Here is a 21,976-nt window from a genome sequence, read left to right on the forward strand (position 1 = left end):
GATGTGCCCTTCCACCCTAGTCCCATGTTCTGCAGATGTAGGTCTGAGCCCCTCACTTGTACCTGTGTGACCCCAGGGAAGCGATTTGTCCTGTTTCCCTCCTGTGTAAAGTGAGACACTACTTCCTTTTGCAGGGATATGGTGAGGCTTAAAAGTATATATGTCAAAGGGCCCAGTACAGAGCCTGGAGCTTGGCGGGGGTTCCAGCCTCAGATGGCTCCCACCATTTCCTTGTGTCCCGGATACCCCAGCATCAAGCACAAACATACACTTCCTCCAGGACTCCACCCCACAGACTGCCCTGCCAAGCACAGGCCACACTTGCCATTCTGCCACCAACTTACTATGTATCTTCAGGCAAGTATCTCTCCCTCTGTAGCCTCAGTTTTCCCATCTATAAAATGAGGCTGTTGGGTTCAAGTGGCCTTGAATATCCCTTGCTGCCTGACATCTGAATGTGGCAGAGGGTCCCAAAGTCACTCCTGTAACCACCACTCCTTTAACCCTGGGCTGACATGCCCCCGGTGCTCCCACAGAGCTGACAGTTCACCAAACCCAGTGGAGATGATGGCATGTAGCAGCGGGAGTGGGTATCACTACAGTCCTGAGGTGAACAAGATTCCACCAGCAGACCTGTTTCCCTAAGTCACTGGAGGAGAGCAGGCTACCCCTCTGCCAGGCGCCAGCCCCAGCTCTCTGCCTCTTGCTGCCCACAGAGGCCACTCTCCCAGGAGAGATCAGGAGAGAGCAGGAGGCCCTACAGAAGTCTGGTCTAATCACTCCCTGCCTCAGCCTTTTGCAAAGTGGCTAAGTGTTCTGGAGGCCACACTGGTGGCCAGAGAATCAGTACCCAGGAACGGGAGAGCATGAGGCAGAGTCTTAGAGGCAGGGTCTGGATTTGTACCCGTATTTTTCAGCAATTGTTGCATGCGGTCTCCTCAACCCTATGAGCTACACTCGGCATGGGCGCAGCATACACTAAGTGCTCAATGTTGCTTCCTTTCCCTTTCTTCTTCTAATTTGAGAGGAATCAAGAGAATGTACCCAAAGACATGAACACCGAGCAAACCATAAGAGGGCCACTTTAGAAAGTGGCATCTGTAACCCAAATCCCAAGACACACAGGGCACCAATTCACTAGGCCTCAAAAGTCAAAGCGGCTCCCAACCTGCTACTGGCCACGCTCCTGCACTCTAGTCTCATGTGGTACCCCTGTTCATGTTCCTGCCCAGTGTGGGGTCACAGGGGGCCAATCCATAGGACTATTCTTTTGTCTCTGGACCATCCTCCTGAGCCAGGAGGACCCACGTGTGTGGTTTCTCCCTACTGCCTGCTCATGCCAAGGGTCTGAGATGGCAGACACCTCATAACCATTCACTCCTTAAAGATGCCCTAAGCAGGGTAATGCACACATAGCCACTTTCTTCTGGGTCCCACATGACTATTTGGACAAGGTTTTGTCATCTGGGGCCAACAGGAAAACAGCCACAGTGGGGAAAGTCTCTGTATTTTCTATAAACTTGCCATGTAGACCAGAGGACTTAATGCTGCTTCCAGCTATATGCCAAAGATTTCCTGGTGTGGGGCCAGGGATAATTTTGTCCCCAACAATCGAACACCACTGCCCCCCCCCCCCTGCGTGGACTAGGGAGTGAAAGGAAGATGACCCAGCATGCTTCTTTGATTGCCCTGGCTGCTAGGAAGCTCCAGGCTAAGTTTTCGATCTCAAAAGCTGTATTTTTCTTCAGCAGAAATTCCTTTTGTATTTTTTTAGTTCTTACCTTGGGTAACTGTTACTTGGTGCCCTGTACTTTTCTGGACTTTCAGTGTGCCCTGCCAGGTTCTTCCTGATGTAGGTGAGACATGAACTGGTGAACTGTAGTGAAGATTCAACACAGCACTATCCTCCAACCACCGTGGTGCAAGTGCAAACCTTCCCCTGCTGAGGCTGGCTGGGCACCTGCCAGGAGCGGCCCCTCTGCCTCCCTGCTGAGTCCCTGTGCCAGCAGCTCTGCTTACCTGTCATGATCCTCTGGGCCTCGTAGGGCTCCATGTAGCCAGCACTCTCTCCCTTTCCTGCTTTGTTCTTGAGATCATTCTTGGCATCGAAGGGATCAGAATAGTCATCAGCAATGGTCACCTGCAGGGAGCAAGATGGCAGGAGTGTGTGAATCCACCTCTGGCTTTCTGCTTCACTTCTGTTCACAACCAGGCTTTGTTCCAACAAACATAAATGGAGCCTGCCTCATACCAGCAAGGAGGGGGAGGTGGAGACAGGAAAGAGCTGGTGCCTGCCCTTAGGGAGCTCCAATTCTCGTACCCCTAACAAAAAGACCCACACTGGCAGTGCTCCTTACAAGGGAGGGGCCTCTGAGCAGGCAGCCTGGCTGTTCCGGGCACAGCCATGAGAACAGAAGGGCATCTGGGTAGGGAAGCACAAAGGCAAGGACCTGGAGGGCGTCTTTGGGGAATGTGAGTTGCTCAATTTAATGGAATGGAAATGGAGGAAAGTTGGAAATGAGATAGCAAAGCCTAGAGATGCTGACATGCTCCTGGTGCTGGCTGAGGCCTAGAAGAGCCTGCCTAGAGATAATTATGTTCAGCGTTCCATCTTCCCCCAATCTGGAACACAAGCATGCCTTGGGTAATCAGACAACAATTTGGTGAGATCAACACACTGCAAACATGACTGTGGCCCCAGGCAGACCCAAAGAAAATACAAAAGCAGCTCAGGGACCCATAGACTGCCATGGTCAGAAAGGGGCTCGGAAGCAATAAACTGGAAGACTCTTCTGTAACAGATGGGGAAACTGAGGTCCAGAGAGGGAAGGGGCTTGACTAAGACCCTCAGCCACATCCTCTGCCTCTCAGGGCTGTTCTCTCGGCCTCCTCACTAGTCAGCATTTCAGAAAAAAGCAAAGTTCCACCAAATACAGAGTCACCTCGGGGTAGGCAGCGGGGGCAGGGAGGGGAGTCCTAGGAGCACGTGAGAATCTGGGATGTGAACACTTTGGAGACAAAGTTCCACATTTTCCCCGGAGGAGAGTAAAAATTCTTGGGCTAAGAGTAAACATGGCAGTTTCTCCTCCCATTTCTGACTTTCTAAGCTTCATAAAGGGGCACACTTACTAGTGGGGAAACCCACTCCCTGTCACAGCACCCTAGCCCCACAGCAAAGCTGCTGTGACCTCCGTGGAGTTCTTTGCCCCTTTGGTCACATCTGGCAAAGGGCAAGTACTCAGCCTCCCAGCCAGGGCCACCCAGCTGCCTCTCTGGAGAGGGGATAGGTTAGCATTTCTCTCAACCCTTGGGGTTACATGAATTGTTATTTAAATTGTGGGTTTAATTAGAAACCACAGGAGCCTCTTCTCTCTCCCAGCTCCTGGAATGTAAAGCATTTGAGGGGCCTATAAACCCAGGGGAAGGGAAAATCCCCCTTTGTCTGCCTGGTAAATGGCAGCTTGTGGCAGCAGCCCTGGCAGAGGGAGCAAGTGACCTTCAGCTGCCAGGAATGTGATGCCCGCGGAGGGACAGCGTGCAGCAGCCCTGTCACTGGCATGCGGCCGGTGGGGGCGGGGGGGAGCTGATGGGAGGCATGGCACATAGCAGTCACTGCTCCCTGAACAAGAGCAAGCTTATCAGGGAATGACCCAGGGCGGGAGCGCCCGAAATCTGAGTATGTGTGACCCCACTGCCACTGCTCTGCCACTGCTTTATTGTGGCAGTGGGACAGGCTTAGAGTCCCAGCGGGGACACTTCCAGATGCTGACATTGTAATCGTGGCCTTTCTTGAGACTCACTGAGCTCAAATGACACCAGGCAGGGGGAAATGGGGATGGGGGGAGCGCTGGGTCTGGCAATGTCTTTCACTTGATATTTTTACTCTACCATTTGCAGAATACATTAGGGAGAAAATTATACACGTGAACCACTGTCAAACAGAACAGCTCAGAGGCTGATCTGGTGTAGGGTTTTGTGTCTCAGAGTTCAAGCGACTAGAAGTCCAAATGGAGAAAACCATGAGCCTGATGTGGATGACATCTATTCCACACAGCCTTACCCTCTCTTTTCAACATGAACATCCTCCATCTATTTCAGGAAGGGAGCAAATATTTCCCCAAGAAAACCAAATTATTTTGGGGGGATTAGCTGAGGAAGGGGGAAGACAGGGGAGGGAGTGGGCTGCAGTCTCCGTAATCTGGAAATCAACATTCCAGCTCCTTTCGGAAGTGCTCTGTAATTTGCAAACAGGGAAGGCTTGCAGGATATAAACCAAATCTTTGTTCGCCCTGGGACAGGAGCTCTGGGAGGCCTTCAGTTCAGCAGACACTATCTGTATTTTCTAATTAAAACGAGATCTGAGCTCAGGTTGTCAAGGGGCCCCCAGCTGCCTGCCCTGCTTACTTCCGTTTCAATAAGAATTTACAAATCCTAAAACCAGGAAAAGCCCCTGGTCTCTGCTGACATATGGTTCCAGTTATACCTGATGACAGTTGAAAATCCTTCCATTAGAAAAAAAAAAAAAAGCTTAGAATTGTTAGTTTAAGAAGCAAATCGGAAGGTTCCTAAAATGTATATTTAATCAATTTGCTTTCCAACTTCAAAGTGAGGTTGGTGGAGGGGAGGGAATCTGAGGTTTGAGCAACCTGAAACTTGGCAAACACTTAACTGGGCTGTCTGACCTTTTGCAAAATCATGTCCTGGTTTTTGGAGTAAAAGTTTAACCAGGTGCTGGGAGAGTTGAGCAGACAGTTAACCAGAGTGCCCGAGCAACTTGCCACAGGCCCTGGGCCACAAGCACTGAGCATTGTAACTGCTGTCCCAATTGCCCAGCTCGCACTGCAAGTCAGGAGGGCTGGCAGGGGGCTTGAGTGAACGTTGCTGATTTTCTGAGTTAAACGAAAGGGAAGCAGTTTCCCCAGATGTGGGTTTGGATTCCTACTGGGGCTGACACTGCTTTGCTTTAAAATGTCCTTGAATCTAATAGAACAATTCAACCCAAAGGGAGCCAGTCGGGACTTCTCTGCAGGTCAGGCTACCTGTGCTTGTGAGAACTTTTCCTTGATTTCCATCTTGGATTGGTGAAGACCTGACTGGCATTGGACATTGGACCCCTTCACGGCCCTGCTCATGGTCCCACAGGCACAGAGCTTAGAGGGGGCCAGCCTACTGGTCTCACAACTCCACTATGCAGCTGAGCAGCAGCAGAAAGGTGGGCTGTTAGAGCCTGTCCAACCAGCGGGTCACAAGCGCCTTCTTGGCCTCCTGGGATGGGTGCACTGGTCCATCTCCGAAAAAGGAAGAGGGTTATGGCTAAACCCTAGGCAAGGCTTTCCTTGCTTTCAAACAAAACTAGAGACCTCAGGTCAGCCCAGTGCTCCAGAGGACTTTCACAGGCTTATAAAGCAGTGGGTTCATGGGGGTCCTTGAGAGACCTGCTTTAAATTCTCATTTTGTAATAGCCCACTGCAACCCAGAGGGTTTCAGAATTCCACCATGCTTGCTGCCTTTCTGAATAGGCTCTGTGAGCTGGCTGCAGACTGCAGTCGGCTCCACATGCCTCTTTTCTGGTTTGCACACACTGCTATGTGAAACTGGTCCCTCCCTTCCAGTAGTCTGAGGCCTGGGTGTTTTTATCTTGGGAATTTTGCTTTGTGATAGGAAGTAGTCTTCCTGTTCACGCCCAAAGGGAAGCACTAGAGGAAGATGGGTGTTGCCACTTGACCACACTTGGCCACATGCTTTTCTGAGACAGCCACACCTGTGGGGAGAGCCGGGTCCTCTTCCCATGCTCTCAACGGAAAGGTAATTGGCAAAGCCTCTTTGAAGGGACAGCTATTGGCAAAGCCCATGAAAATCCAAAAATGCACATGGATTGACCCAGCAATTTCATTTCATGATATTTATTCCCAAATGTGCACAAGGAGCCAGGTAAGGATGCTCACGGGAGCACATAATAATGAGAAACTGTAAGCGCCTGCTATACCCATCAATAGGGGAATTGCTAAATAAACCGTGCTAGTTCCATACTATGAAATATTATGCAGCAGGTTAAAAAAAAAAAGCAGTTGCTCTATATGCACGAACATAGTTCTCTACAGCATAGCTTTGAATGGAAAGAAAGCAGGTTGTAGAATAATAAAATACAACATGATACCTACTTATGAAAAATGAAACAGAAAGCTCTATTAATGTAAAGAAAAGACCTAGGGAGAAATAAACTTTTTTTAAAAAGAGATTTTATATATTTTTTAAGTAATCTCTACACCCAACATGGAGCGTGAACTCACAATCCTGAGATCAAGAGTCACATGCTCTATGGACTGAGCCAGTTGGGCATCTCTAGGGAGATATAAACTTTAAACAGATAGCTCCTCTGGGGCAGCGAAGGCCTGAGATTGAGTGGTTAGAGGAAATCAAAGGAGATTTGCCTGTAATGTTAATGTATTTTTCAAATAAGGAAAACTTATTAATGTGTTACATGCAAAATTAAACTTCTTAAAAAAGCACTCTTTTCATAGGCTATTTTTGGTACAGTAGATAAACTGTTTCCCAAACTTGCCTAGAGATAGGAATGGCCTGGAATGCTTGTTAAAAAAACAGATCCCTAGCCACAATAATCTGTATATTTAATAAGTAACCCAGGTGATTCTTACCAGGAAAGTTTGAGAAGCTTTAAGCTACAGCCAGCCCCCTCCCCCACCAATCTAAAGCTAAACCTCCAGATATTACTCTGGAATTTCACTTTCCCCAGGTATTTCTCAGCCCTGTTCATTAAACTGAAGTAAGAAGTCAATGTTAAACTCAGCTCTCTCTTGCTTTCTTCCCTGGGGATTAAGTAGAGTAAGAGATGACCCAACATGCCTTGGTCGATCTCCAGAATCTAAGACGTAGAGGTAATGGCATTCCCTGTGTAATTCTGAGGGCTGGCCCCAGATGAAGCAACACAGCCTGGGCAGGGGGGAGAGGGTTACCAGGCAAGACCCTGCCCTGCCCCGCCCCATGAGGGGAGACTGGGCCATGAGGATGTGCAAGGTTCTCTGTCCTGGAGCATAGACCCGTTTAGGTTATGTCAACATGGCTCTCAGCAAACTCTGCAGGGAGATCACACAGCCCCAGGAAAGCTGACAGGACTGTGGACAATAGCCACTGCTGAAATGCGTGAGGCATCCCTGCTTTAAAAAAAAAAAAAAAAAAAAAAAGGTGTGATAAGAGAGGCAGAAAAGCACCACCTTCTGGGAATGGGTCACCCACGCTGTCCCTTCTGCTCCACGGGCACCTCCTCTGAGCCATGTGGTCACTTCCACGAGCTCTGCTGCCTATGGGAACTGGTGGCATTGGGCTGCCCCAGCTCAACCACTTGTTGGATGAGGCAAGAGAATTCTCCCTCATTCTGTGCTGCTTTTCTTTCCCTGGGAAGTGAGGGGGCAGCAACCCATGAGGTCCTGGGTCCTTTCCAGGCCCATGACTTCTACCCCAGAGCAAATTGCATCTGAACACACCTGGGAATGTTCTACATGGTCCCAGTCAGACCGTTTCCTCACCAGTTTGCCATTAAAACTATACAAGTTTTCTTAACAGTTTGTGGGTCACAGACCTCTTTGGAAATGTGACAGCTGAAGATGTGGCTCCCTCCAGTTTATATATGTCTGCAAAGCCGCAGGGCTCATGTCAGAAAGGTCAAGAGTACCGCTAAGATGAGAACAGCTAAGATGGGACATACTCTCTGTGCCTTATATAGGCAGTGGGTGCAGACTCTATCATAATTCAACACACATCATTCACCTGCTGAAAATACAGTGTGATGTGTGACTGGCCTCCCATTCATTTGGAGGTGGGGAGTGGGGGGCACAGGAAAGGACAGCATGAGTCCACACAGCACCCAAGGCAACCTGGCTCCTTCTCTCACTGTGGAGGTCAGGAGGGATCCCTGAAGGTGACCGAACAGCATGCAGGGCATGAGGTGGCAGCAGCAGCCAGAAGGCTCCCTGCCTCTGTCCCCCAGTAGGGGACTGGGCAGACCGGAGTCCTGGTCCTCCTTTGAGATCCACCATGACACAAACCCTGGCAGGCATGATGTCCCCATGATGGAGGCTCTGTTGCCATACCAACTAAGAGATGACATTAAAGAAACTGAAATGTTGGGGTGTGGAGACGGCTTCAAATGACCAGCAGGCTGTCTAAGAAAAAGACAGTGGACAAATGTTCTGCACATACCCAGAAACTATATAGAAGCAAGCTCGGGGAGTCAGAAAGGACATCTAACGGCCATAAAGGGGCATGCTGCCTGGAAACCAGAGTTCCTACCATTTCAGTGTCCAAACAGAGGTGCCAAGGTGGGTGTCTGCTTTGGGTAGAGCTCAGCTCACTGGCTATCACCTGTCTGTGCTCTGTTTTCTTAGCACAGATTCAGCCGCCCTGCAGCAGAAGTTCAGCTTCCAGAACCGCCTAGATGGGTGGCTGTTTGCAAACCCCCACTGTGACCAAGGTAGGCGATATTTCCAAAGCTCAAAGCTGACCAGCAGCAGCTGCCTGGGGCCGTGAAAATACACAGAAAATGGCACCGCAGAAAGGAAGGACATCACCAAGCAGGGATGGCCCTTCAGAGTAACTCTGGACAGCCTGCTTTATCTCTGAGTTTCATCAATTCACCTGTGGAACTGAACAAGAAGATGGCTTGGCTTCTCAGCTTCACATGAATGTTATGAGGAGAAAACACTGAGATGATTTGGGGACGCGTCAGCAGTTTACAAAGAAAAGGCGATGGTGGCAACTTCTGGGGGCCCAGGATGGAGCTAAGTGCTGGGGAGAGTCTCTGCTCACAAGCGGTGGAGATTTAGTGAAGAAGACAAAACAGAGACCTAAGAAGAACCCATCAAGGCTCCAGTGGTGACAGAGAAAACTAGCTGCAATTAGGCATGACAATAGCTGTCAGAGTTCTCAACCACAAAAAGAAAAATGTTTGTGAACAATCCTTTTTTTCCTTTTAGGCTTTGGGTAAGATGTACCTCCTACTCGGGGGCACTTGGCTAAGAAGAAGAGAACCTCGTGGGACCCCCGGGGCCACCCCACCTGTGTGCTGGGAGGCAGCAGCGTGCTCCTGGTCTCTAGACTGTGTCCAGGGCTCCGAGCGGTCCAGAGAACCAGGCTGGGACACACATGGGGCTGCAGAGATGCCCCAAGTGGAGATGCAAGCAAGCACCCCCTTGCTCATTTCTCCCGGTCCCTGGTTTTAACCATCATAGACAACTCTCCTTACAGGTGAACTAATAAATCATTTCTGACATGGCAAGGAAATTAATCTGGGGAAGATTAATTAGCTACATTCTCGCATTCAGCGGCAACTCCTGGAAATCAGATGGAGGGGAGCACTTTTTCACACTGACCTAGGACTGGTTCCCTTTCTTTCCTCTGAGGTCTGATTCAGCCATGCAGAATTCAGAATTCTGCCCAAAGTTCTAAGCCCCTCTTTTCATGCTTGGAGGTCAAGTGCTTCCAGTGGCTGGGAGTTCATGACTTTATAATTCAGTCATGTGGGCAATCTTCCTCTGGCAGGCGCCACCCATTGCTTTGTGCAGACCTTGGGGGCTCTATTGCACACGCTTCTTTACAGACCAGCCAGTTATCTTGCCCCACATGTCAGGAGGCCAGGGGTGTTTTAAGTGGTCTCCACTGGTCTTTCCAGTCCTGCCCCTCCCACGGCCACAGCTGCTTGCCTAGACACCTGCAGGCTCCAACTTGTTAGGAAAAACGCATTTCAAATTACAGCCTCTGTCAGCTCCTCTCAGGCCCTGCTTGCTCAGCCCCTCTCTCTCTCTCTCACACACACAGTCACACACACACACTCCTCACCCTCACTCAGTTTAACCCCGTGGAGAAGGCTCTGCGTCCTGGGTGGGAGGCTGCTGGAGTGGAGCCCAGCTCAGCCCTCTGTTTACCTCAGAAGCTTGTTGAATAGGTCGTAGGGACTGGCTTCTCAGCATCTCTCAGCAGTGGAAGGTTCTATTTTGAACTCAGAAATAGCTCAATCCTAGAATTTAATTGCCTTCAGCTAGGACCAGAGACGGAATTCACTGCATCCCTCTTGAGGACAGAAGCACACAGGGGTCTGCAGTGGCATTACATGTGAGGTCAGAGTGGAAGAGTCCTGGGAGATAATCTAAGTCCATTGGGTTTCAAATTTTTATGTGTGGAATTGTGTAAAGGAAACCTCACATGGAACCCCAATATGTACCAGTACCCAATCTGAAAACATTGAATTTACTGGGGAGCAGGAGGCCCCGAGGAGGAGGGGTGGTAAAGGTCAATACCCAAAACAGGTAACCCAACGTTTCCTAATACACAGGTCCATGTTGTTTCTGTAGTACCTATATGGCTATCTAATGTTTCTTCTAAAATCATTCCTAACATGGGGAAGCTGGCTGGCTCAGTCAGGAAGGCATATGAATCTTGATCTCAGGGTCCTGAGTTTGTGCCCCACGTTGGGTGTAGAGATGACTGACTAAATAAATAAATAAATAAATAAAGTTTAAAGAAATCCTTCCTAACATTGTCAATTTGCACAAGCACTCTCCCCACCCCTAGGAAAAGCTTAGCGCCTCTTGCAAGGACCACCACTCTTAACATCCATCTATCATCCCCCCCCCCCCCCCCCCCCCGCCGTCCCCCAAGACAGCTCCCTGTGGGAGGTGGGCCCCAGGCAGCAGCATCCACTGAGCCTCCCTTTGTCCTCCCCTAGGCTCTGGCTCAGCACTGCCCAGCCCTCTGACAAACCCCATCAACTTCCACCTAGCTTCCCAGACAGTCCTTTCTTGCATGTTTCTTGCTCAAGTGGGACAAGTGCTCCTTCTGGGGTTTGGGGTCACTGCCTAGAAAATGCTCTCAGACCAGCCCTGGATCAAGAAGGGTAAGAGTGGGATTTTCTTCTTTCCTTTGCAGAACACTTAGGGTTGGAGAACATATCATCTGGAGCAGGGATGTGGGATGGCTCTCAAAGTCCTTTACTGCTCCATGCCTCAGCTGCCTTGTTTATAAGGTGACAAGAGGATACGGACTAAACGGACCAGGATTAAGTGATGGACTTAGAATGGGTCCAGCACACAGCAAGTGCTCAAGAAATGTCAGGTGTGATTATCATCATCTCAACTGTCATCTAGCCTGATGGATCCCCTCGTCTTATGGGGGAAGAAACTGAGGCCCGGAGAGGGAAAGGGGCTTATGGAGGTCACCTGGATATCCAGGAAGAGAATGCTCATTACTGGAGTGACAAAACCAAACTCCCACCAAATCATAACCACAGGAGAACCTGTTATCTGTATGTATGTATAGCCTGCCTGCTTCCAAAATGAGTTTTGGACAACTGAATTTAAGTGATCTTTCTGTGCCTGGTAGGCCCGGCCCTTCTGCTGCTTTCTTCCTGAGAAAGGATCAGGAATGCCCGTGAGGCTTTCTCACGGTAACAGAAGACTCTGTACAGTAAGAACAACTTCTCCAGTGTTCTCACAGGAAAAGTATGTAAAGCAAAACAGAGCCTAGAAGCCAAAGGCCTTCCTGAGAGCTACAGTACCTTTAAAAGCCAGGCCTCCGTGCAGGCTGTGGAGATGAGCTGCAGTGGCTGGGTGAGGCGGGATCTCTCCAACCCATGTGAGCTCCGTGCCCAGAGCTGAGATTAAGGGGAGAAAGGGCTCAGGCCAGGTGCAGCCCAAGTGACTGGCAACCCCGGCCCCGGGATCCGTACTAAATGAAGGGGCACTTCTCTCTGAATGGATCCCATTAGGATGATGCATGCACATTTCTAACACAAGAGCCGCAAGGCAGGCCAGAGCATCTTAAAACACAAGCAGCACTAAACAGCTGCCCTCCCCCCAAAGTCACCACCTTTTTATTGAAGACATGCAGCATCGGCCATAATTACCACCACCAGATTTGAGGGTTCCCAATTATATTCCGCTTAATAGTGGGTGCTCAGTAATAAATGGTGATTCACTTTTTAAAATGATGCCATCAAGCTTCAATTAACTCTTTCTCACATGCAGACCTCTAGGCTAAGAAACTGCCCCTGAACCCCAAAGCACTTCTCATATGTACTCAGCACTTTCCAATGTAAGTACAGGAAAGTTATTGCTGACAGAGCTTTGCGACAACAAACCTGTCTGTAACGGTGTCAAAGCCTTGTTCAATCACATTTACCCCATCCTCACAACCTGCCAGGCAATGAGCTCTGAGCTGGGATGCGGCAAGGAGCAGAGGGAGGCCTGTACCCCTGCCTCATGGAGCATCCAGTCTCCAGGGAGAGCAGTATTAATCAGTTTACCTCCCCGAAGAGGGCAGGAGATACTCAGCAGGCTTGTTTGAGGCAGACGAGTATGTGCACGGGTGAGGCCCCTTCGTACCCTTTCCTGAATTGCAGCCATGTGGACACCTGTCTGCTTCGCCAAACCTGGGAGGCAGGTTCTGGAGCCGGTTCCCTCTTTACCACGGACAGCCCTGGCGTGCAGTAGGGCCCCTACAAGGTGTGCCAGGCGGGAGCCAGGGCAGGCAGGGATGCTGAGGGTGGTACTGGATTCAGAGGTTCGAGCTTCAGTGCTTCCTGGCTTCTCACCAGCTGTAGGGCTCTGGGAGGGTGTCTACCTTTTCCGAGACTGAGTTCACCCACCTTCACTGGGAGAACATCTTCCTCCTGGAGCAGGAGGAGATTGAATCAATGGACCTACGGGTAACACAATGGCTGGCACATTGTGTCGGCAAGGTAGGAGGCACTGGAGAACAAGGAAAGGATGCTGTTCTCACCTTTGAGATGCCACAGGCCACATATCTTAGTTTGGGTTCCCCCAGACACAGACCTTGAAGCCAGGACTCAGGTGAAAGCCCTTTATTTGTGACCTGAAACTTATGAGGGATGTGGAAATGGGCCAGGGAAGGCAGCAGAAAAGCTGGCTAATCAAGCCAACTACCAAGGTGGGCAACTAGAACTTCATCCCACAGGAAAACTGGGGTGGGGGGGGGGGGGCAAACACCAACTAACTCCCGGAGTCACCACTGGAGGCTACTCTTGGGTCCCTGCCCTTGGCCACTCTGGTGTTTGTGGGAAGGGTGGCTATCTGCATCCCAGCTTCTGCATGAAGCCCTGGGGCAGGTATGGGTTCAAGCCCACTGAAGAAGGTCAGACTGGAGGGGTGGGAGGGACTTGGTGCGGCCTGACAGCATCAGATAGCTGCCTAGGACAGAGGAAGCCTCATGGAGAAGGAGTGAGGTGAGAGGAGAGGTCCACCAGGTAAGTTCACCCAGTTGAAGCCATAGGAGGGCCAGTCAGATCGACCTGGGCTCCTATGCCACTTGACCCCTCACCTGCCCAGCTCACTGCTTTCCTCTGAGTTCCAGTTTCCTCATCTGTGAAATGGGAAGAAAGATCTCCCTGTCCCATCTCCCTCTGGGGATTTAGCGCAGATAATCATTTTGCAAATGCAATGGGGACTGTTACTGAATCTAGGAATCAGGCTATCCCCACAAGCCACCCTTCTCAGTACAGGTAAGCTTCCCTACACGAAGTCCCATGGGTCATTTTCTCCTGGGCCAAAGATCAAGTTTCCCCAAGGAAACACCCGGACAAAACCAATTTTGGGGGACCAAATGCCAGCATGGCAGCTGTTGCCCGTGAAGAGCTGTTGTCCAACGGGCGGGGCTGGTGTACCATGTGAGTACCTGGGAAGGCCACGCCGGGCAGATGGCACCACAGTGAGCCTGTGTGTGGACAGGCCGCAGCTCTTTACGACTGGCTAGTGGTACATCAAAGCATTACAGCGACCCCACGTCTCTTACCCTGCAGCCAGGGGTGCTGGCTTCCCACCCCCTAGACAGAGAAGTAGTGGCCTCCAGTGAGATAATAGAAAAATGAATCTCCTCCTTTTCCACACATATATAGGTCAGGGCACAACCAGAAGTACAGAAGGGCAAAAACTCTGACCTGGTAATGCCCATCCTAGGATGGGGTAAGTTACCTGGGGACACCCACAATGCAGCAAGCAAAGAAGTTACGGAATCTTTATGGATTAAAAGAAAATGCTTTTTGGCATCTCAGCAAGTGACAAAAATCAGACTTCAAGAGTACTTTCAGGAGGATTCCATTTTTCTAAAGTATAACACCAAAAAAAAAAAAAAAAAGATGGAGAAAGAAAAATGTGCTTATGTGCATAGAAAAAGGACTAGAAGGAAATACAGTAAAACACAGCACTTGTCACCTGCTGGTTCACAAGCCTTCTCTCTGATCAAGACCTCCAGCACCTGGGCAATGGACTAGAAGACAATAGGACCACTGAGCTTTCCACGCTCAGGGAACACATTGTTCCACACCCACTCCATGGTCTCAGAGCCTCCTCTCATGGACCTGGACCCCTTGCTGTATCCTACCCAGAGATGTCTACTTTGTAAACATGTGATGATTTCAGACCACTCTGGCCTTTGCCCTGAAAATCCTCGAGTGCTGCCACCGTGCCAGAAGTTTTCAACACCAGGGCAGTCTGATTGGCTCTGTCCATCCCCACCCCACCCTTGTCTAGTCACAGCATAAAGGGGCACGAGCAAATGCTAGATGAGTCAGTGAGTTAATGAATCCAGGGAGGGTCTACTGGGCCATTTCTCTCTGCAGGGAAGCCCAATGTCCATGCCCATAAGGGCATAAGGGGCCTCTCACAGTAGGGCATTATAAACAAGCACACTTTTACTCAAGCATTTGTAAACTTCCTGGCTTGGCTGCTTACTAGCTTGCATGACGTTAGGCAAGCCATATGACTTACTTGAACTGTCTGTCCTTAGTTTCCCTCACTGATAAAGGATAAATAATACTAAGGTTTCCCTTACGAGTTCACTGTGAGAATTGTTTTCATATCTGTCAAATGCTAGGGCGCCTGGGTGGCTCATTCGCTTGCGCCCAACTTTGGCTCATGATCTTGCGCTTAAGTTTGAGCCCCGTGTCGGGCTCTGTGCTGACAGCTTAGAACCTGGAGTCTGCTTCCAATTCTGTGTCTCCCTCTCTATCTGCCCCTCCCCAGCTCATGCTCTGTCTCTGCCTCTCAAAAATAAAAACATTAAAAAAATATTTGTCAAATGTTTAGAACCATGCACACAGCAAAGGTAAGCATCACTGAAGTATTTAGTAAATAAAATAAGTAAATATATACATACATGTCTAGCACATGCACCTGCACCTAGACATGCGTGCACATGAATGTCCACAGAAACACACATGCTCACATTCCCATGTGCTCCAGCAGAGCATGACCTTGATTTGCTTTTTCCAGACGGGTTTTGAGGTCAAATATGTGTACTCTACCACAGCCAATGGGCAAAGAGAGAAGGGCTACAGTCTGCCCTAAACAATAATAACCCACTGAGTAAAGTCTAGCCAGTGTACTGACCAATAGCCATGACTGAGAACCCTGGTCATTTGTACCAATCCAGTTATCCATCAGGCTTTTCTACACCAGTATGCTGCTCCAGTCAGAGAGCACCCTGCCCCACCCAACCCTGTGACAGGTGACTCCGGACCCACTGGACCTCAGCGATGCATGACACCTCTGCCTGGAGATACGGAGCTACCAGAGCAAACAACGGTGGCCAAGAGCACACAGAGAGCCCAGATAAACTCTGCCTGTCTTGCCTCCTTCCTGTAGGTTTGTAAGAGGCCTCACCTCTATAATCCTCTCCACAGGCTTCTTAATCTGACCTCAAGCTTCTGTGCAGAGGGATGGGGAGAGCAGAGGAGATGTCTAAGTGGGGATTTCAGGGAGTTTCAAAGGCCCAGTCCAAAGCATTCTATTTGTTGGGCTTAGTATGACAGGTTCTTATTTTTACATGCCAGTACTTCAGGAGTTTGACATATATGTGCCCAGGGCCAGCTACATAAGCCTGTGGCCTCTGCAGTCACATGGAGCTCTGTACGTGGTTTCACGCTCTGTTGCCATCTTGAAACCGTCAATAATTTTTGAGTGAGGGCCCACATGGATTCTTATTTTTCAGTGGAATGAGCCCTACAAATTACGTTGCTCATCCTGATGGTCTTCCACATCCAGAAGTTCCCATGGGGAACTTGGGACCCAAACTCTAATCCCTTCCTCTCTCCAACTGGGCACCACTGGCTAAGTCACACTCCCTGTTGGGACCTTAGTTTCCCCATCTGTAAAATGGGAAGGAGACAGCAAACTTCAGGGCCAGAATTCTGGATTTCACAGACCACTATAATTACCAAAAGAGGGAGGAGAAAAGACACAGGATCACAACACTAAAACCCAACTACCATATATCCCTATTGACATTTTCTAAAGGAAAGAACAATAAACAGTAAAAAGGAAATTGAGAATAAAGTACAATTCTTTAAAGAATGAATTTAGGGGCGCCTGGGTGGCGCAGTCGGTTAAGCGTCTGACTTCAGCCAGGTCACGATCTCGCGGTCCGTGAGTTCGAGCCCCGCGTCGGGCTCTGGGCTGATGGCTCAGAGCCTGGAGCCTGTTTCCGATTCTGTGTCTCCCTCTCTCTCTGCCCCTCCCCCGTTCATGCTGCGTCTCTCTCTGTCTCAAAAATAAATAAAACGTTAAAAAAAAAAATTTAAAGAATGAATTTAACTTCATAAAAAGACTCCCTAACTTTTCATTTTTCTAATTACCTTCAGGGAAAGCACTGGACCACATGGACATTTCAGTCCTTCCAACATTATTTTGAAAGTCAAGCCCTCCTTTAGGACACAAAGTTCTGGTGTATATCTATGGCCTAAGGGCACTGGCTTTTCCTGCTCAGTTCCCCTCCCCTCCCGCTCACTCCAACAGCATATTCGAGACCACCACTGAGGACTGGCCTCTATGAAACACCAACACAGTGCTGGACAGTAGCCTCATGTATCAGGCACAAACTGGCCCTAATTTATTGGTGCACATGGTAAAATTACCTTCCAAATGGAATGTCATAAATCACCCACTGCCGGAAACGTTCTATCCTTAAAGGGGGGCAAAGGTATCTTGAACTGAATCCCAGACTTATCAATTTCAAAAGAGCAAACTTTAATCCACTGCTGCTGTGCTAATCAAGTGATTGGGGAGGCCCGGCCTCTTGCTGATAACACACCTATCTCAAGACCTCCCCAACCCTCTACTTTCTCTCTTTACACATCTCTCTGTAGAGTCATGCTGAAGTCATGCATAACTCACAGGGACTGACTCCTGGGAATGAGGATCCTTTGGTGCCAGGACCTAAGAACCTCAGACTAGACCCTCCAAGAGCCAGAGCATTCTTAGAGCATTAGAACCAGCAAGAGGCTTACTGAGGTGATGCTGATGATGAAGTAAGTACCTCCTATGTGCCAGGCACTTGCCTATGTGCTTTTACACACAGGGTCTTATTTCTTCTTGCTAATTACACCATTTCCAGATGACAAAATCAAAGCTCAGAGAGGTTTAGTAGTTTCCCCAAGGCCATAGAGCACATAAGGTGGTGCAGGCTTCACTCCAAATCTTTGGCTCTCCTATGCCACCCACGGCCTGTTGCATGAGTTTCTAATACCCTGGATTCCTTCTCGACAGCAGGAGGAAATCTCTGAAGGGAGGTTTGAAAGGAAGAGGAGGAAGCTCTGCCAATTTGGCTCTGATGTGCCAACCTCGGGCAAGGGCCACCCCTGACACTCCCTCAGTCAGCTGGGTGCTGGGAGTCTCCCTTCCTCTTCCTCAGCCGCCCTATGACTGGAGCACACCTGCAACCTGCCTGGGCCACACCTGGGGAAGCAGCCGCTTCCGCCTGCAGCCTGGAACTCTGCGTTTCCTCCCTCCATCCCCTACTGCCTCGTCCTTCCTGCCAGAAAGATCCCACCTCCTCCACCTCCCCACAACCACCACCAAAAATAGCACAGTATAGCACAGGAGGAATCCTTACATTAGAGGGAATGAGGCCCCGGGGCCTCCCTCCTCACGTCCCCAAACCCCAAACATGGAAGCCCCATGCAGCATAGGAGGGGAAGGAGAGCTAGAAGGTGAATGTGACCTCACCTCTTGTTTCATTAGTAAGAGTTACTACTTGGACAGTGCCCAGCATGCACTAAGTTATTGTTATTTTCAAAGAGGCCTGTAAAGTAAGCCTCATTGTTCTCCTGGTAAAGTGGGAGGGAATTTTATGGTAGAGTTGGTTCATTTTTCATCTTGTTAGGGTAAGCCCAGCTGGATTTGAAAAAAAAACAAGTGTCCACACATACTGTGAGGACCAGAGGAACTGGAGGTGTTCCATCTGTAAAAGAGGAGGCCTGGGGTCAAGGTGGCCGGCCTGAAATCCCTACGGGCCCTCGCAGCCCAGAGGTGGTGTTGGCTGTGATGGTTCCTGAGATGGGGTCTAGGAATAACTCAAAGTGGCAGTCTCCTGAGATAAAAGTGAGCACCCCATCATCTTTATGGGGGTTCCATCATGCCCATTTCTTGGGGATAACACAGGTGATGTGGGCAACCTGACTCGGAGGAGGTGTCCTTTCAACACCCGCCTCCCTCCCACAAGAAGAATGCGCTTCCTGGAGACATTTAAACCAATGCCCCCGCTGACCAGCTGTTTTGAAAGGGCCAGGACTGGGCCCACCTAAGTGGTCTGGATACACTCCCTGTCTCCTCACATTAATGTCAGGCCCATCCTCTGATTTGTGGACAACAGGTCAAAACAGATGGTCCTGGCCCATCCATCCTGGACCCCATAACTGGAGTGTCATGGGCTTATGGACTGGCTTGGGCAGGCTGTACAGCTCCTACCACCTTCCCCACACCCTTGCCTGGGAGAGTTGGTGTGGTAAGTAAGGCAGGAAGGGTCCTCAAAGGCTGCCCCCAACCTTTTCCACCCAAGAAAAATTTGCTATAAAATGCCAACACCCTCCCCAGAACCGCCTCCCAGATTTAAGAAGGAGAGAGGTGGCTTGGGTTTAAAGAGAAATTGGATTCCCATTCATGAACTCCCCATATCAAAAGCACCTAACAGGTAAAACGGGTTCCGCCATTGATTAATGAGCTGGGGTAATAATGGGGCTCACCCTTCGTCATTAAAAATATTAACCTTGTTCCTGGCCCAGTGATAAACCCATAAACCCAGGGCCCACAAAGCTCTCTCATGACCACACTTACCATCTGCCAGGTGAGGGGGGTGGGTACACCCTGGGGGTAGGCCAGGAAAGGGACAGAGTCCTTTGGAAAGGCCACTGACACACCACAGAGCCAACCGCAGGTGGGCAGGAGGGAGAACTAAGGCCTTAACTTTCCACAGGTGTGCAAGAACCCAGGGGTCTTGGCTGCCTGGGACCTTTATTAAAGTGATGTTTTGCTCACATGGTCTAACGTAGCTTCCCAAAGGCAAACCTGCCCACAGGCTGTGTTGACAGTAGTGTGTGTGACAGTATGACTTGTGCTACTGGGGAGGAAGATGGTCTTCCTCAATCTGAACAAATCACCATCACCCACCCATGTGGTCACCCATCACCACATGCAGCTCTGGGTCCTTCACTTCAGATCTACAGCTGCCACTGGGAGGACAAAGAGCCTGGCCTCCATGTGTCATGAGCATGGTGGACAAGACCAAGGAACATGCATGTTTTAGAGAATATTCAGGGATATGTGTGCACGGTGCAGGATGGGTGGTTAATCCCTAGAACCGGATGTAGGTGTGTTCTGTTGGGTTAAAGAGGACAGAATGAGGCACAAACAGCAGAGGTTATGGAAAAGATTTCAACTCAGTTTTAGGAAGAATGTTTGATCAGACAGAGCTGATCAAAACGGAACAGGATATTTTGAGACACAGTGAGCTTCCAGCCACAGGAATCTCTAGGCAGAACCTGGTTGAGCCAGGAGAAGGACCTAGATTAAGATTCTTCGCCATTGGAAACTGTGTGTCGCCTGGAATTTTCATAGTACCCCAAAGCATGAGACTGAGGGCATGGGAGACAGTGTTGAAGGGGTCGGCCCAACCTTATAAAAGTGCATCTCTCTCACTTCCACAAAAAGTCCCCAAGCATTCCAGCTCTGCAGTACCAGTTGTACTGGTTCATTTCCCCCAAAACATGTGAGGGTGGGAGGCTAGATAAGCCTGCCTTCGGAGAGGCACCATCATTGTCTAGGTGAAGATGAGACACAGGAGGTGAGCATGAGCTCAGCATCTCTAGGTATCTGCAAGGTGGGGGGCCCTGGGCCACTCAGTGGAAGGAGGGTCTCAGCCTAAGCCAAGACAGGGCTTCTTACTCTAACCACATCACATAGGCTGGGTACTACAGGGGAGGCACAGAATCATACTCACAACACTTCTGTACTGGAATTCAGCAATGCTCATGGTGGGTAAGGTACTGGGGACAGAAGAATAAATATGCTCAGTGCCTGCCCTCAAGAAGGGGAGAGTCTAGTAAGAGAGGTCAGCAAATTTCTTCTATAAAGAGCCAAATAGTAAACAGTTTGGTTTGCAGTCTCTATGGCAACCACTCAACTGCTACTGTAATGTAAAAGCAGCCATACACACGAGGAAGAAAGAAATGGGTGTGGCTCTGTGGCAATAAAACTTTATTTTCAAAAACAGGCAGCAGCTGGATTTGGCCCAAGGGCCACAGTTTGCCCACCTTTGGTCTAGTCTAATGGCTCTCAACAGGCTCCACATTAGAATTACCTTTGGGGCTTTTCACAAACAGCAATGCCTGAACTCCACCCCAAATTCCAATTTAAGTGGTCAGAGATAGGGGCCTGAGATTTGCATTTTCTAAAAGCTCCCCCAAGTGATTGTACCATGGAACCAAGACTGAGAATCACTGATCTCTAGCAGAAGACAGGCACTTGTAATCCAACTATTATCTCACAATAATCCACAGTATTTCACAAACCCAGCCCGGGGGAAGTGACTCGCTCAAGGTCATACAGTGAGTCAAGAGGCAAGGATTCCCAGCCCATGAGCATTCCCCTGCACCACAGCAGACACACAGATGGGCTCATACTCCCTCCCAGAGCTTGGGATGCAAGTGCCCCTTGTTCCAGGAGAATAAAGACCCGGGAGAAATACCAACCACATTCACCCAACCCACTCTAATGCATGGGACCTAACCTCTCCCTAGGCTGAACCTCAGTGACCTCATACTAACACAGGAACAGAATTCCCAAAACATCTCCCTTTCCTTTGAGAAACACCATTTTAACCAAAGTTTAAACAGTTTATTGGCATCTGGGAGGAACAAAAGAGGACTGTAAAAACTGTATTTCCTCAGTCCTAAGAAGTGCAGCCACAGGAAACTCTTTACCAATGACACCACTAAGGACCTGCCAAAACGTGCCGCCTGCCCAGAGCTCTGCCCACACAGGACTTGGGCACAAGGAACCCCCAGAACCCTGGGGAATGTTGCAAGAGCTTGGCTGAGGCTGGGCAGCCACTGGCAGTGATGATCTCAACGTCTACAGAGCAAACGCACTCAGGCAGACAGGGCAAACCCAGGCATCCCTGGCCTTGCAGGAGCTCTGCGGGTGGCCAGGGAGCCTCTGAGCCCCAGACCCTCCCTGCTGTCCTTGGAGCCACGGGGACAGTCAGGGGCTCAAGACAGCAAGCATTTGGCCTAATACAATAAGCAGCTACCAGGGGCTGTGTTCAGTTCTTTTAATGCAACAACCCTATGGAGTAGGTTCTCATATTGTCCCCGTTTTACAGATGAACAAACCGACGCACAGGTTGGCAGGGGAGTCAGTGAGTTAGTCAGGATTCAAGCTCAGCTGCTCTGTCCCAGATTCAGGCTCAAAGGACTTCAAAGCGAATCTACCAATGCACAGCCTCCCTGCAGGGATGGTGAAACAGGCTCAGGGAAAGTAAGGGGCTGGGAAAAACCAGTTCTAGGTACCACCCCCTCAGAGAGCCCTCTCTCTTCACCGAGAAGGGGCCTGCCATCTCCAATGACACAGAGCAATGGGTTCACACAAGATGCTGAGGGCCTGCTCAACTGGAGAGTGGG

At 49.7% G+C, this 21,976-nt stretch overlaps 1 protein-coding gene across 2 annotated transcripts in view; it reads right to left on the bottom strand.

The window, feature by feature from the left end:
* SHB (SH2 domain containing adaptor protein B) overlaps nucleotides 1–21,976 on the bottom strand; it is a 136,003-nt gene that overhangs the window by 83,997 nt on the left and 30,030 nt on the right. For both annotated transcript variants that reach the window (XM_040481748.1, XM_040481747.1), the window contains exon 2: nucleotides 2,020–2,140. In XM_040481748.1, the coding sequence (XP_040337682.1) occupies nucleotides 2,020–2,140 (121 nt within the window). The remainder of the gene's footprint in view (nucleotides 1–2,019; nucleotides 2,141–21,976) is intronic.

Source organism: Herpailurus yagouaroundi, unplaced genomic scaffold (assembly GCF_014898765.1).
Source record: "Herpailurus yagouaroundi ecotype Mexico unplaced genomic scaffold, PumYag 160, whole genome shotgun sequence".
NCBI lineage: Eukaryota > Metazoa > Chordata > Mammalia > Carnivora > Felidae > Herpailurus > Herpailurus yagouaroundi.